The sequence below is a fragment of the Chrysemys picta genome, chromosome 6, assembly GCF_011386835.1.
Source record: "Chrysemys picta bellii isolate R12L10 chromosome 6, ASM1138683v2, whole genome shotgun sequence".
In the NCBI taxonomy this organism is placed as follows: domain Eukaryota; kingdom Metazoa; phylum Chordata; order Testudines; family Emydidae; genus Chrysemys; species Chrysemys picta.
Genome location: NC_088796.1, coordinates 43422532 through 43439504, shown reverse-complemented (window position 1 = coordinate 43439504; position 16973 = coordinate 43422532). Strand labels below are relative to the sequence as shown.

Genomic DNA, 16973 nt, shown 5'->3' with positions numbered 1-16973 from the left:
GTTACCATCTCCATCGGGTGCACAGCAAAAGCAGCAACGAGCTACCTACAAGGCAAAGTTAACGAAAAAGAGGTTTCATGCAACAACAGAGAAATAGAACAGCAGATTAAGTCAGCCTATTGTGCCTAAATTACAAATACTAAGTTATAAAAACATTGCTTTGTATATTTGCAACAGACAACACAGCTAAAACCTCCATCAGGAATAACCAAGCAATTGACAGCAATAGAACTTTTGGAAGTTAGGCACCTACTTTGCAAGTCTTGGTGTCAATTAACCATTTATGGAGAAATATACTGCATATATCCATTTTACATAATCTAAGACCAATATTCCAATTACGAGAGGGTTGTGTAGCTACAGTGGAGTAATGCTGTAAAATGGTTGTGTACCATAGTTCCTTCTTCAGACCTAAGTCACAGGTGTTTTCTAAAGTAACATTTCGTTATAGAAATGAGGATGCAAGGAATATTAGAGATTCTGACTACATTCAGCAAGACTGATTATACAAATTTAAGCATCAAACTTAAATGGACATTTGTGAGGTTGGAGTCAGCGGTAGTAAACAAAGTTACTTTATCTTCATACCATTTTATGTAAGCAAGTTTTTTTTGTTTTGTTTTTTGTTGGACAAGTCTCATTTCTCAGTCTAGAAGCTAGTTCTTCACTAGTAGCACACTGACACTTCTGAAATGCATTTGGGTACTGCCAGCGTGTTTTCCTATTTCCACTGCCTTCTAATATACAACATTGCACTTTTATTGTGTGTTTTCCCAGTATTTTTCTTCTGTACAATTCCACAGTATATGTATTAACTCTGCATTTTCTATATTACATCTCCAACATCTGTTGTTCTCTAATACGTTTCGGTTTCATTTGGATGAGGAGGTGTTTGGTTTTGAAGTATACATACCAAGAAATTATGTTGTACTTTAAGATTTGTGATCTTTATACTTCAGTTTAATAGATAAGGATTTTCACACTAGCTTTGTATGATTAAATACTCTCTGGATGCAAAAGATGGCAAAAAAAAAAACTAGCAAAGTTCCTGCTTAAGAGATTGGCTGACTAAGTTTATTAAACAGGAGAATAAAGGCTCTTCCTATAGTTTGGTTTAACAGGGTTCTTTACTTAAAGTTAAATTTGGACAAGAACTATTGCCTTTCGCTTCCATTATTATTTGGCTACATCAAGATCTTGAAGTTAATGCCAGGTTCCTTTAAAGAAAAAACACTTTCTTTGGATACGCGTGTCAGAATTTCAGGCCTTGCACATTAAGTAATGTAATTAGTACTGTTGGCTTGCATACAAAGCCATTCCGAGGAATTAATTATCTCTAGTTTATACAGAAAAGTCTTTCTGTATAAATAGATGCAGCTGCAGAATTATGTTTACATTTCTTGTCAAAAGACAAAGGCCCTTTATCACAGTGAAGACAATCAGAATGCAATTAATTGATCATTGCCCGTCATTGCTTTATACTCACATGCAACAGTTCCCATACAACTCTTTAAAACCAAATGATTTAGAAATAACTCTACTGTTGAGTGCTCTAGTGAAGCAGTTCAACCTCAGACAAATGGACCAGGGTTACCAGGCTAAGACTGGTGTGCCAGCCAGTGCCTTCTGCTTCCCATTCAGCAATTTGCATTCTAACATACAATAAAGCTTGAACTGCTTCAACTCTCACACTGGCAAGACAAGACTGGGGTCTGAAGCAGCCCAAGCACTATTCTAGATCAAAGTATGCACAACTGATTGGTAAGGAGGCAAAATATGTGCACTGGAATCCAGTACAGAGGGTCATCATTAAGGTTGTGTGCGCATGTGCCTGGAGTACCAGGCACACATGCTTGAAGTATAGTGATTTTGCAAAATGGAGTGCTAATAAGATCTATTAAATATTGAGCCATAAGCAATAGTTACTATTTTTCAAAGATTTATATATGAGTACTACCTGCATGTTTGAGTATATAATAGTTAATTACTGTAGCATTTTTAAATACTTATCTTTGCAACCAAGACAGGCTAGAAACACCACTTTTTAAAGATGACAGTATGAAAGCTTAGATTCTGTACCAAGTTTCATGGCACCCAGAAAGCAGCTTTTACAATACATAGGATCAGCTCTAAGTCTCGGAGTCTTGATCTACAAAAAAATAAAAGCTAAAATTTGAAGAATTTACCTTGACTCATTTAGATAGCAGAGTGTACAAATTCTAAGTGAACATATTTAAAAAGCAGATTTATTTTATTTTTTTTTAATGCTCAAAGTAGTTTGAGTTATTTTGCTCAAGTTTTCCCATAGAATTCACCTTTGGGGTAAGACGAAACAAGGGAACTAGAATGGAAGTGGGAATTCAGTCTTCAATACAGGGAGCTGACAACAACATCTGTTAGACAGTTGTGAAGCTAACAAATACACATATGCAATAGAATGGCTTACTTTTACTACATATAGCATGACAATTCAGTGGTGGCAGTACATTAATTATCCTTTTCACTGTAAAAATGCCAAGAAGGAAAGCCACAGAAGGAAGGGGGGTGGGGTGGAGGGAGAGGAGAGAAACAAAAACAGAGCGTTAGTGGTTTTGGGTGGGAAGAGATTAAGAAACCCCAATATGGAGCACTAATACTTTTGATCACATTTTACTACCTTTGAATTTTCTCAACTGCCCTGTTCTGCAATTAAAATATAATGATCTCATCTTTGCCTATATTCCTAATAAATATTGACTTTTCTGCCTCTAACTGAAAGGAAGTGAGCTTCTGGGGAACAGTTGCATCCCAGTTTAATGCAAGCTGTATCATTGTAGGATGTCTGCAGAATGCTAGGGAAAAAAATTGCAAGGACAGCAGCATACCATTTAGGACACATTAGCCAAGTCCTCTGAGGGACCAGCTGGAGCTGCTGAGGAACCAGCCCAGGCAGTAAAGAATCAGGAAATTCCACCTTTCCTGACAGGAAGAACATGCGGAGTGGGAATAGGCTTTTTACTTAGCTATCTGTAACAGAGTGGCTTGCCCCTGAAGGCCTGGAGCCAGCAAACACTAGTTAATCAGAAGGCGCACCTGAGCAGGGAGCGGGTGATTACCTTATAAAAAGCAGTAGGAAGCTGTAGAAGTGGGGAGTGCTTGGGGAGAAGACACCAGCATGAAGCTGGAGGGAGCGAAGTCAGCAAAGGCCTGCCAAGGCAGGGAATGGCGGCTGGGAGTGAGCAGGCTCCAGCAGAGAACCCTAAATTATCAAGGAGGGAGCAGGCTCCAGGCAGGGAAGACCTTGGGAGAACCCCCAGCAGGAAGACTGGGAGCATAGACTTGATGGGGATTTGAGAACTTTGTTTTGGGAATGATTGTATTGTTGTAATAAATCCAGCCCCGAAGAAGGGCATTGCTGAACTACAGAAGCGTTGCACGGAGTTCTTCAGGGGTCCTGAAGAGGGAAAACGGAAGCAGAGTCCTGCAGAGCCACTTGTGTCCACAAGGGGTTGCTCAAAAAGGCAGCTGACCCTTTTATATCATCCTTCAAAGTTCTAGTTGCAAATTCTACATGAATACATACGATCGGAAGAAAGACAGCTTGAAAGTCAGCACAGAGATGGGATGGTGGGAAGAAGCAATCTGTTACAGTTCAGGGGAATAGTTAACTCACTTCAGTTTCAGGCGTTGCATATATTCCTCTCAGTGCTTCAGAGCTTGAACGAGTTGTTGAGGTCAAACTAGGATCAAAGAGAAGATAGCACCATAACATGCAGTGTAAGTATATGTTTCCTGCAATGCTGAGAAATCTCATGGGGAACATCTACACTGCTAGAATGGAGTGAGCCTCCCAGCCCAGGTAGTGTGCTAGCAATGGCACTGTGGCTTGAGCTGCAGCTCATGCTCTCAAGACCCTGGGCCTGAGCTTGGGTGGCTAGGTCAAATGCCTGCCAGAGCCACAGCCATGCTACTGAGTTTAGCATACTAAGTCAAATGAACCTAGCATGAGTCTGTGCAACCCAGGCTGGGAGTCTTACTCCCAGCTGCAGTGTAGACATACCCTAAGGGTCCAGTCCCGCACCAACTGAAGTAAGTGAGAACACAGGATGTAGGGTCAAGTGCTAAGTCTGTGAAAGGTTTATTCTATGCAAGTAGAAACCTACAGGACAGATCACCACCACCAGACCCATTCTGTAATCATGAACTTAAAAATAAAACTAGACAGCTTCTATTAATGTCAATGCCACCAGCCAGCAGTCAACATAAAAGCTAAACACACTGATTTGCATTTCAGAACAGGTTCTCCCTGCTATGCATGACAGGTGTAGACTAGTTTTACAGCAATTGCTTTGACCGATCCTGTAAATAAAGACCACAGTCACAGCCTTGCAAAATGAGACAAACTCATAATTAGCAGACATAAATAATCAGTATTTATAAGGTATTTGCTAGGAAAGATTATTAATACCATCATTATTCCATTTCCTGTAAAGTCTGTTTGTTGGGGGAATTCTTACCAGTTTCCACCCCATTTCTCTCTGAAACCAGCTCTTATCTTGAAAAAGAGGAAGGATGGCTATGTTACACAAACTCCCCATGACCCACACTGAAATGTTAACACAGATCTCTATCTAGGTACTTATATGGACCCCAGAACTGTAGTAAACCAGCCATTCTGAAACATTTAACAAAAGAACAACATACTCTACCCCTTGTTTCCTTCCCACCATTTAGAGAAGTGTAGATCTTGTACTGAGGAGGAAGCCACAAAGAAATGAGTTTCTCATTTAGTTCTGAACATGGTGGGATTTGTGGTCCTGCTCTTCCTGAGAGAATGCTCCATAGCCTAGTTTCAACTCTTCTAAAAAGTCTGTCTTCCACACTGACAAATCTTTCCCTATTGATTGAAAGATTCATTGTTCCAGTGGAAAGTAGATGTAATAGGAGGTCATTGCAATAATCAAACCTGGATTATCATGAATATATGGATTCGTGGCAAGATCCATGTCTAGGAGTTACCAGGGCAGTGCTGTTTCTCCAGATGGGAGGACTGGTTGCATCACCTCTTCTAATACAGCTATTTTGGGGTGGCATTGGGAGCAAAGGCCAAATTTTTGGAGGATGGAGATTTTGAACTGGACTCTTATTCAGTGCAGAGCCAATGCAAAGATCAGTTACATGGCAACTTGTGTTGCTAAGCAATTGGGAGTTTTTTCCTGGTTCATTCCCAGATAGAACTCGCAATAATATAACCTAGATACCACAAATGCACAGACTGATGTGCCCAGATTCAGGTCTGATAGGAAATACCAGGGTAGCCTGGTGTCTCCAGATATTAGGACTGGATGCCCCACCTTGTTAAAAGGCGGTCTCAATGCCACCCCCCAAAGAGGTTCTTTTAGAGCATAAGACTAAATTTAGCTAAATTGGAAAAGATGGGGGATCAATATGAAAATTGAAAGGTGGGTAAGGAACTGGTTAAAGGGGAGACTACAACGGGTCATACTGAAAGGTGAACTGTCAGGCTGGAGGGAGGTTACTAGTGGAGTTCCTTGGGGATCAGTTTTGGGACCAATCTTATTTAATCTTTTTATTACTGACCTTGGCACAAAAAGTGGGAATGTGCTAATAAAGTTTGCGGATGACACAAAGCTGGGAGGTAGTGCCAATACAAAGAAGGACCAGGATATCATACACGAAGATCTGGATGATCTTGTAAACTGGAGTAATAGTAATAGGATGAAATTCAATAGTGAAAAGTGCAAGGTCATGCATTTAGGGATTAACACCAAGAATTTTTGTTATAAGCTGGGGACTAATCAGTTGGAAGTAACAGAGGAGAAGGACCTCGGAGTATTGGTTGATCACAGGATGACTATGAGCCACCAATGTGATATGGCCGTTAAAAAAGCTAATGTGGTCTTGGGATGCATCAGGCGAGGTATTTCCAGTAGAGATACGGAGGTGTTAGTACCGTTATACGAGGCACTGGTGAGACCTCATCTGGAATATTGTGTGCAGTTCTGATCTCCCATGTTTAAGAAGGATGAATTCAAACTGGAACAGGTACAGAGAAGGGCTATTAGGGTGATCTGAGGAATGGAAAACCTGTCTTATGAAAGGAGACTCAAAGAGCTTGACTTGTTTAGCCTAACCAAAAGAAGGCTGAGGGGAGATGATTGCTCTCTATAAATATATCAGAGGAATAAATACCAGGGAAGGAGAGGAATTATTTAAGCTCAGTACCAATGTGGACACAAGAACAGATGGATATAAAACTGGCCATCAGGAAGTTTAGACTTGAAAGTAGAGGAAGGTTTCGAACCATCAGAGGAGTGAAGTTCTGGAACAGCCTTCCAAGGAGAGCAGTGGGGGCAAAATACATATCTGGCTTCAAGACTAAGCTTGATAAGTTTATGGAGGGGATGGTATGATGGGATAGCCTCATTTTGGCAATGAATTGATCTTTGACTATTAGCAGTAAATATACCCAATGGCCTGCGATGGGACACTAGATAAAGTGGGATCCGAGTTACTACAGAAAATTCTTTCTTGGGTGTCTGGCTGGTGAGTCTTGCCCATATGCTCAGGGTTTAGCTGATTGCCATATTTGTGGTCAGGAAGGAATTTTCCTCCAGGACAGATTGGCAGAGGTCCTGGGGGTTTTTCGCCTTCCTCTGCAGCGAGGGTCACGGGTCACTTGCTGGAGGATTCTCTGCACCTTGAAGTCTTTAAACCACAATATGAAGACTTCAATAGCTCAGACATAGGTTAGGGGTTTGATACAGGAGTGGGTGGATGAGATTCTGTAGCCTGCATTGTGCAGGGGGTCAGACTAGACGATCATAATGGTCCCTTCTGACCTTAAAAGTCTACGTCTAAGACAATCTGTCACACCTCCCTCTACACACAGATTAAAAAGGTTTTGTAAGGGATTTCTGTTTTTTAATACTACATGTATTTCAAATCTTTTTTTTTTAAATGGGCATGTTATTGCAGTACCAGAGCAGCTGTTTACTTGTATTTACTTTCCACATCAACATATTTATTCTTCAGCTGAACTAAATTTTAAGAATAAATCATAAAGCTATTAGAATTTCTTTAAAAAGACTGCTGGTAAAAGTTTTTTCTAAACACAAAGTGTCTTTCACTAGATTACTAACAACACCCTTTCTACTAGTGAACATCAATATTAAAAAAATAAAAATAAAAATATCTAAGTTACAGTAGAACCTCAGAGTTACGAACTGACCAGTCACCCCCCCCCCCCCCCACACACACACACTCTTCCCCCCCCCCCCCCCCCATTTGGAACCAGAAGTACAAACTGGCAGCAGCAGAGAATTAAAAAAAAAAAAAAAAACCACACACAGCGCAAATACAGTACAGTACTGTGTTAAATATAAACTACTAAAAAAAGGGAAAGCAGCTTTTTTCTTCTGCAAAGTTTCAAAGCTGTATTAAGTCAATGTTCAGTTGTTCATTTTTGGAAAAAAACAAACAACCATAACGTTTTGTTCAGAGTTATGAACAACCTCCGTTCCCAAAGTGTTCTTATCTCTGCCTTACTTTTCACTGTTTGCTTTTTTTGCATTTCTCTCATGGACAACCAAATAGACTAATCCGTTTCAGGAGGGCTTCTAGTCAGTTTCATATTCAGATTCTCAGACACTAACAATGCTTGATCACATAATTCATTATGCACATTGCATTTAGGAAGTTTATTAGACTGGGGTCCTTTACATGGGTGGCTACGGATGGAGAGCACCACACCACACTACCCCGGCAGTTTGCCACACAGTTAAAAACCACAAACCATGTCCAAATTACTATCAGAGAAGCTACTACTTGGTGGTACTTTCTGTAGAATAAGACTTTGTGAAAAAGTGATGTTTCTGATCTTGATGATTAAGAAAGTTTTCAAATATGAACAAAGGTAGTGTTGTCTTCCTGCGCATGCAGTCAGACACATTAAACCAGCTATGTCTGCAGACTCAGGAAGGGAATGGTTCACTGCTTCATGTTCGGAATTTCTTCCACCAGTAGATGTGGATCCATTTCAGAAAATGCTAAATCATCATTAGGATTCAGAGTTGCCTATTTCATCACTGATCATTTTAGAGAAGAAACATCCAGCCACTCTGGGAAAGTATGATTAATCAGATTAATTTCCATCCTTTCATGTAATTCTACCTCTAGCAATTCCTTCCCATTTGCATTGCAAACATTATAAAATCTTAATCTGTTTAATTTAATTTACAGTAGGGTAACAAAAAAACCCCCAAAAAACAAAGACTTACCAAGAATATAAAATGCAACAAAATAGAAGAGCAGTGCCCAATCCAGTAACCAGGTTCTCATCTCTGTGCAAGCCCGGGCTAAAGTCAGGTACGCAGATTGTAATGTTCTTTTGGTTCTCATCCAAGACTTTAAAAAAAACCCAAAACAAAACAAACAATTAACGAGTTCATTTGACTTCAGATTAAAGAAAATAATTTGTTTCCTGAAACATCAAGAACATTTTGGTTTTTTAGAAAGATTATCTAGGCTGGGAGGCTGAAATTAGACTTGCCAGGTGTGTTGTTTCTTGAAGGGCAGAACTACAATAAACTTCAGCACTTTGCTGGCTCACCAGGACAGAGTGGAGAAATGTCAGGCCCTGGGGTAGTTCTTAAAATCCCAGCTTCTCTGCTAAGCCGGTCACCAACACTTCACCTCCCCCCTATTTTGGAGGGCCAAGTGACATCTGAAGAAATTTAAAATTATACATACATTATAAATGTGTTACTGTTTGTAAAGCTTGGCTCATATTATCCTGTACTTTGTCTGTTTAAGACGGGGTGTTTTAAGGGCAGCCCAAGTGCCAAATATAGGCTCGGTGAGGTCTAAAATATGGCCTGTGGCAACTCTACTCCTAAAATGATGCACTGAGGACAAGGAACTACACTGGTTATGGGCATATTTTATTTTAAAATGTATGCAAGTTAGCTGCTGCCCTCAGATTCCTGGCAAACTGCCGGCATAGTTCTTGGTGTCCCAGAGTACAGATACTCTTGCTTGACATCTCTACATCTCTACCCCAATAGAACGCTGTCCTCGGGAGCCAAAAAAACAATTTACTGCGTTATAGGTGAAACCGCGTTATATCAAACTTGCTTTGATCCACCGGAGTGTGCAGCCCCACCCCCCCGGAGCGCTGCTTTATCGCGTTATATCCGAATTAATGTTATATCGGGTCATGTTATATTGGGGTAGAGGTGTACATCTGCTTTGAACCAAGGGCTGGCATATTTCTAATACCTATCTGCCTAGTGCATGCTATTGCAAATACAATAGTTTTCTTGCCTATAAATTGGGTGTCTCATTCAGATTTACCACTGTGTGTCATTCTCCAACTCTCCTTCTGATAGGTGGACAGCCCAGACAGATGAAAGCCTACACATCACTAAGTCCTTCTTCACCATTCCTTTTCTAGTTACTGCTATTCTAGTAAAAAGGAGGCAATTCTTACCAAGACTAGCCTAAATTGCAGAGGTTAGAGCAGTGGTGGGAAACATGTGGGCCTGTCAGGGTAATCCGATTGTGGGCTGCGAGACATTATGCTGACTTTGACTGTCCACAGGCACCGCCCCTACCCCCCAGCAGCTCCCAGTAGTCACGATTTGCTGTTCCTAGCCAATGGGAGCTACAGGAAGCGGCAGGCCACAGGGACGTGCTGGCTGCCACTTCCCGCAGCTCCCATTGGCTGGGAACAGAGAACCGCGGCCACTGGGAGCTGCGGGGGGCAGTGCCTGTGGATGGTCAACATCAGCATAAGGTCTCACAGCCCGCAATCAGATTACCCTGATGGGCACAGGTTGCCCAACACTAGGTTAGAGGAAAGGCTTTAGTGCAATTCATCTGAATCACAGAAATCTATTTTGGAGCTTGGAAAATGGCTCGCTGTTCACTAGATTCACCAGTCTGGATGGATTCCAAAAAGGAATTTCTTGAGAGAAAAATGGAGACACACCAAATTTTTAAAAAGAGCCTAATGTTAGAAAACTGCCTAATGTTAGAAAAACTATAGCAAGGTTTTTTGGCATCTGGAGACGCTCTGGAAATATGAGGCACAACGTGTTCGAATTAGTATGCATGTGAAGAAGTACGAGGACACCCATATCTGGTGAGGATTAATCTTAATTTTTTATTCGCTGAACAGCAATTGTAGTACTACTCAAATGCTCTTGAAACAGAAGATATGAGAGTAATTTTTCATATGAAAGGAAAAATGGAGGTCAAGAACTAGGTCGTTTGCTTTGTTAATTGGGAGCATGGAACCAATCTAGCACATCAATTATAGGTAGGGCCCTACCAAATTCACGGCCAGGAAAAACATGTCATGGACTGTGAAATCTGGTCTCCCACCATGAAAATCTGGTCTTTTGTGTGCTTTTACCCTATACTATACAGATTTCATAGGGGAGACCAGCGTTTCTCAAATTGGGGATCCTGACCCAAAATGAAGTTGCAGGGGGAATCGCAAGGTTATTTTAGGAGTTTGCGGTATTGCCACCCTTACTACTGTGATGCCTTCAGAACGACGGCTGGTGACCAGGCGCCCAGCTCTGAAAGCAGCGCCCCGCCAGCTGCAGTGCAGAAGTCAGGGTGGCAATACCACATCATGTCATACTTCCTTCTGCGCTGCTGCTGCTCAGCTCTGAAGGAGCCATACCACAACAATAACCTTGCGACCACTCCTCCCCACCCACAACTCCTTTTGGGGGCAGGACCCCTACCATTACAACACTGAAATTTCAGATTTAAATAGATGAAATCATGTAATTAACAATTTTTATCCTATGATTGTGAAATTGACCAAAATGGACTGTGAATTTGGTAGGGCCCTAATTATAGGAAGAAAGCAATAGATCTTATTGTAATGGCAGCTAAAATAGCAACGGGGGGAGGAAATCTACTGGATAGAAGCGAAAAAAAGGGCAGACAAAAGTGTCCAATCTGAAACTAAAGAAGGATATACATCTTTCTGGTTGGCATTGCATGCATTGGCCTCCATCCTACACTAGTCTCTCCTGTCAAAGCTAGCATCTTGCATTGAACTCATGACCATGCAGGATTTGTTTGGCATGATAATCTAAAGGCCTAAACACATTCACTTTTCATGAGCGTTATTAAAGTCCTTTAAGGCATGCTGCAAGATAACTTACTAGTTTCTGGTGGTTTGCTTGACAGAGATGAGAACGTGAGATACATGACATAGCAGCTGATAACTCCTGACTGCAACAAACTAGAGTGTGGCTGGCCTTTAGAGGAAAAAAAAGGTAAGATATTGAAGCATTTTTATGGGCTTTAATAAAAACTGAACAAACAAATTCAAATGGTCAAAGTATCTTTCACATGGGAAATATTATTTAATCCTTTCCCCATGCACTTTAGAAAGTTTCCAGACAGACCAGATATGTATTTCCTCTGAAGGACACAAGGAAACATCCCTTTCTCCACTGGCTGCTCCGTGGAGGTTAAGATCCCCAAACCAGTAAGAAATAAATACTGTGCGCTGGCCAACTATACCAAGCTCAAAAACAATATTCACACTTGGCTTACAATAACAATAGCTTTAATATCCTATCATTTAACTTTGAAATTACTTGAATCACTGATGTATCTCCAGTCCCAGTGCATGAAAGATGCCACAAAATTTCTGTTGAAACACAAAGTGTGATGTGAAAGAGAACAAAAATTAGAATGATTGTGAATTGTTCCAGCCTGTGTCTCAAAAACAGATAGATGGCAACTGTATGACGGTGAGAAATGAGCATGAAATCAGAACTGAATGGGTTTGAATGCTATTCTCTTAACCATGTTATTACAGCAAAGGTAGCATAAGTGGCTCCACGCCTAGTGAAACCTCTGCTGCGTGTCCACCTTATCAGGGAATTGTATCAAAGATACCGGCATGCTTATCATAGAAAAAAATCACAGAAATATAGGACTGGAAGGGACCTCAATAGGTCATCTAGCCCAATCCCCCATATTGAGGCAGGACTAAGTATTATCTAGACCATCCTGACAGGTGTTTGTCAAACCTGCTCTTAAAAATCCCCAATGATGAATATTCCACAACCTCCCCTAGGTAATTTGTTCCATTGCTTAACTACCTGACAGTTAGCAAGTTTTTATATAAGAACATAAGAAAGGCCGTACTGGGTCAGACCAAAGGTCCATCTAGCCCAGTATCCGGTCTACCGACAGTGGCCAATGCCAGGTGCCCCAGAGGGAGTGAACCTAACAGGCAATGATCAAGTGATCTCTCTCCTGCCATCCATCTCCACCCTCTGACAGAGGGAGGCTAGGGACACTATTCCTTACCCGTCCTGGCTAATAGCCATTAATGGACTTAACCACCATGAATTTATCCAGTTCTCTTTTAAACTCTGTTATAGTCCTAGCCTTCACAACCTCCTCAGGTAAGGAGTTCCACAAGTTGACTGTGCGCTGCGTGAAGAAGAACTTCCTTTTATTTGTTTTAAACCTGCTGCCTATTAATTTCATTTGATGACCCCTAGTTCTTGTATTATGGGAATAAGTAAATAACTTTTCCTTATCCACTTTCTCCACATCACTCATGATTTTATATACCTCTATCATATCCCCCCTTAGTCTCCTCTTTTCCAAGAGGAAGAGTCCTAGCCTCTTTAATCTCTTCTCATATGGGACCCGTTCCAAACCCTTAATCATTTTAGTTGCCCTTTTCTGAACCTTTTCTACTGCCAGTATATCTTTTTTGAGATGAGGAGACCACATTTGTACGCAGTATTCAAGATGAGGGCGTACCATCGATTTATATAAGGGCAATAATATATTCTCAGTCTTCTTCTCTATCCCCTTTTTAATGATTCCTAACATCCTGTTTGCTTTTCCTGTTTGTCCAACCTAAACCACCCTTGCTGTAATTTAAGCCCCTTCTTGTCCTGTCCTCAGTGGATAAGGACAACAAATTTATAAAAAGGAGACTGATAACCTTTTACAACTTGAAGATTTATGCCCCCCTCCCACTCAGTCTTCTCTTCTCCAGATTAAACAAACCCAATTATTTTTAAACTTCCCTCTTACGTCAGGTTTTCTAGACCTTTAATCATGTTTGTTGTTCTCCTCTGGACTGTCTCCAATTTGTCTACATCTCTTCCAAAGTGTGGTGCCCAGAACAGTGCACAGTACTCCATTTGAGGTCTTATCAGTGCTGAGTAGAATGGAAGCATTACTTCTCGTGTCTTGCTTACAATATTCCTGCTAAATGAATGACACTCACTTTTTTTACAACACTATTACATTGTTGACTCATATTTAGCTTGTGATCCACTACAACCCCTGATCCTTCTCTGAAGTACTCTTTTCTAGGCAGTCACTTCATGATTATTCCTTCCTAAGTACAGTACTTTGCATTTGTCCTTACTGAATTTCATCCTATTTATTTCAGACCATTTGTCCAGTTTGTCAAGGTCATTTTTTGATTTCTAATCCTATCCTCCAAAGCACTTGCAAACTGTCTCACCTTGGTATCATCTGCAAACCTTTACAAGTGTACTCTCTAGTCCATTATCCAAATCATGTATGAAGATATTGTCTAGAACTGGACCCAGATCCCAGAAGGACCCTACTCGATATGCCCTTCCAGCTTGATTGTGAACCATTGATATCTACTCTCTGAGTATGCTTTTTCAACAAGTTGCATACCCACCTTATAGTATGTTCATCTAGGCCAGTGGCTCTCAAACTTTTGTACTGGTGACCCCTTTCACATAGTAATCCTCTGCATGTGACCCCCTCTTATATATTTAGAAGTGTTTGTTTTTAATTTATTTAACACCATTATAAATGCTGGAGGCACAGCAGGGTTTGGGGTGGAGGCTGACAGCTCATGACCCCCCCATGTAATAACCTCGTGATCCCTGAGGGGTCCCAACCCCCAGTTTGAGAACCCCTGATCTAGGCTATATTTCCTTAGTTTGTTTAGGAGGAAATCATGTGAGGCAGTATCAAAAGCCTCTCTAAAGTTGAGATACATCACATCTACTGCTTCCCCTCTATCGACAAGGCTTGTTACTCTGTCAAAGAAGGACACTGGGATGGTTTGACATAATTTGTTCTTGACAAATCCACTTTGACCGTTACTTATTACCTTATCTTGTAGGTGCTTACAAAGGTGATTGATTATTTGTTCCATTATTTTTCTGACTGGTCTATAATACAGTGGGTTGTCTTTATTTCCCTTTTTATAGATAGGTATTATATTTGCCCTTTTCCTGTCCTCTGGGTCTCTCACTTCCTTCGTGAGTTCTCAAACACAAATCGCTAATGGCTCAGACATCTCTTCAGCCAGTTCCTTAAGTATTCAAGGAAATATTCTATCAGGCCCTGCTGACTTGAAGATATTTAACTTGTCTTTAAGTAATTCTTAACTTGTTCTTTTCCTATTTTAGCCCCAGATCCTACCCCATTTACACTGATGTTCACTATGTTGTCGAACATATATGTTAGTCATTTGATCACTGATAACCATTTTGGTGAAAACAAACAAAAAAGGGCATTGCCACTGATGTGTTTTCTGTTATTGTCTTTCCCATCTCATTGAATAATGGGCCTATCCTGTCTTTGGTCTTCCTCTTGCTTCTCATGTATTTGTAAAACATTTTCTTGTTACCATTTATGTCCCAAGCTAGTTTAATCTTTTTTTTGGCCTTGGCTTTTATAAGCTTGTGGTGTTGTTTTTTATATTTGTCCTTTGTAATTTGACCTACTTTTTGTATGACTCTTTGATTTTCAGGACATTGAAGATCTCCTGGTTAAGCCAGGGTGGTCTCTTACATCCTTCCTATCTTTCTTATGCGTTGCTCTTGTGCCCTTAATGGCTCTTTAGAAAACCGACACCTCTCCTGAACCTTTTCCCCCCTTGGACTGGTTTCCCATGGGATCTTACCTACCAATTCTCTGAGTTTGCTACAGTTTGCCTTCTTGAAATCCATTGTCTTTATTCTGCTGTTTTCCTTCCTACCATTCCTTTCAATCATGAACTCTATCATTTCAAGATCATTTTTACCTAAGCTGCCTTCCACCTTCAAGTTTGCAACTACTTCCTCCCTGTTTGTCAGAATCAAATCTAGAATAGCCTCTCCCCATATCACTTTCTCCACCTTCTCTAAGAAAAAGTGGTCTTCAGTGTATTCCAATAATTTGTTGGATAATCTGTGCCCTGTAGTAATATCTTCCCAATGAGGGGTAGTTGAAATTCTCCATCACCAACAAGTTTTGTGTTTTGAATGTTTTTGTTAGTTGTTTAAAAAAAGCCTAATCCACTTACTCTTCCTGGTTAGGTGGCGATCTGTAGTAGACCCTTTCCATGACATCACCCTTGTTTTTTACCCTTTTATCCTTACCCTTATGCAATCTACATGTGATGTTATGCTTAGTGACACGGAGAAGAGAGGGTATGGTATGGATTTTATGGAGACAGAGTGACATAAAATTTAACTCAAAACAGAGCGAGAGCGCGAGAGAGTGCGCAAGAAAGGTATACACACACACAGCGTCAGTACCCCTGATGACATCAGCTTTGCTAAGTCTGATAACCAGCAGTAGCTCCAGAGAACTCTCAAGGTGTCCCATCTCCAACAAAACAAATAGACAAAAGATTTGATAAGCACACTTACGACTTTGGACACAGGGTGAGATGGCTACCAATGAAATAAGAATGCACAGGCCACCATTTACACCAAGCAGGATCTTGTTGTATGTGCAGCCCTCAGAGCGTGTATAAAAGACAGCCATCAAAATCACGGCTCCCACAGCAACGGAGTACAAGACAAGAGTGCCCAGAGCTAGTAAGCCATACCACAGTTTATTATGTGTTGTGCCCGCCGTCCTGTTTGTAAGAAAGAAAATATATTTAGTTATAGAAAAAATATTCAACACTAGTCTTAACATATACTCCTTATCAAGGTAGCTTATATGACCATCAGAGCTGCACAAGTCAGCATGTTGCTTTCTATAGTACTGTACATACATTGTTTCAGCAGTATAGGCCGTGACTCCTGGGTATTTTAAAAATATAGTTGCCTCACTAGATTCATTTGCTATCACTAGGGTTTATAAAACATTCCATAATGCTAGTGTTGATCATATCAAGATGTTACACTGATGTTTTAATGCCTGGCTATTTCCATAAATAGCGCCTGCAAGATTCTGAGAACTTGGAACAGCATAGACTGAGCCATCTGCAAATCTTTGACAGACTGTTGTAATCGTGGTTCCTAGCTAATGTACGGAATTCCTTGGCTGGAGCCAAGGACGAGACCCTTCCAGGTCCCAGCTCATTAGTGAAGTTCTTCCATTACATAAGCCCTGGAAAACCACTGTTAAATACACTGCAGCTATTCTTATCCACCTACCACTGTAACAGTTTTGTCCATTCAACCATTCTCCCTTCTTTTGGCTCTCTGTATCCTACGAGTTTAAGTCCTGAATTCCCCATTCCCACCCACACCCCAAGAACTGATCTTGGGGGAACAATGTATCAGATAACCTGATAGTATCATCCAGTACAGTCTGTGCTAACAGGGCAGAAATGATTTGCAAAATGGTTTACAAAATCTGTAATGCAGATGGTGCCTTTGAGTTAAATGCCACTGCTGGAAGTCTCCTCTCAGTCAGACTGACAGCACTGGGGTTTTGCTACAGGTAATTATTGGCAGCAGTGGTTGTGCTGTGACAAGAGAACATATTTATCCTAACCTGAGGAAAACAGTTATCGGGGAGAAAAGGGAGAGAGCAGAGGGTTTTAAACCTTTCCTACAAGCTAATGGGATAATTGAAAACAAAAGAACAGAGGAATGGATGGGCAGGGAATAGCTAAAGGGAGGGGATTGTGTGTGTGTGTGTGTGTGTGTGTGTGTGTGTGTGTGTGTGTGTGTTATTTAAGAGTTCTAAAATATTAATGG

At 40.9% G+C, this 16973-nt stretch overlaps 1 protein-coding gene across 2 annotated transcripts in view; it reads right to left on the bottom strand.

Moving 5' to 3' along the window:
- SERINC5 (serine incorporator 5) overlaps nt 1–16973 on the bottom strand; it is a 68651-nt gene that overhangs the window by 5863 nt on the left and 45815 nt on the right. The window contains exons 6-10 of one of the 2 annotated variants that reach the window (XR_010602183.1): nt 15687–15898; nt 11187–11282; nt 8280–8406; nt 3653–3719; nt 6–2149 (exon numbers count right to left, since the gene is read on the bottom strand). Coding sequence is in view for 1 of the 2 variants with exons in the window: in XM_005286422.5 (XP_005286479.1) it covers nt 6–45; nt 3653–3719; nt 8280–8406; nt 11187–11282; nt 15687–15898 (542 nt within the window). In the remaining variant the exon portion in view is untranslated. The remainder of the gene's footprint in view (nt 1–5; nt 2150–3652; nt 3720–8279; nt 8407–11186; nt 11283–15686; nt 15899–16973) is intronic. The other variant, XM_005286422.5, reaches the window with a different exon arrangement.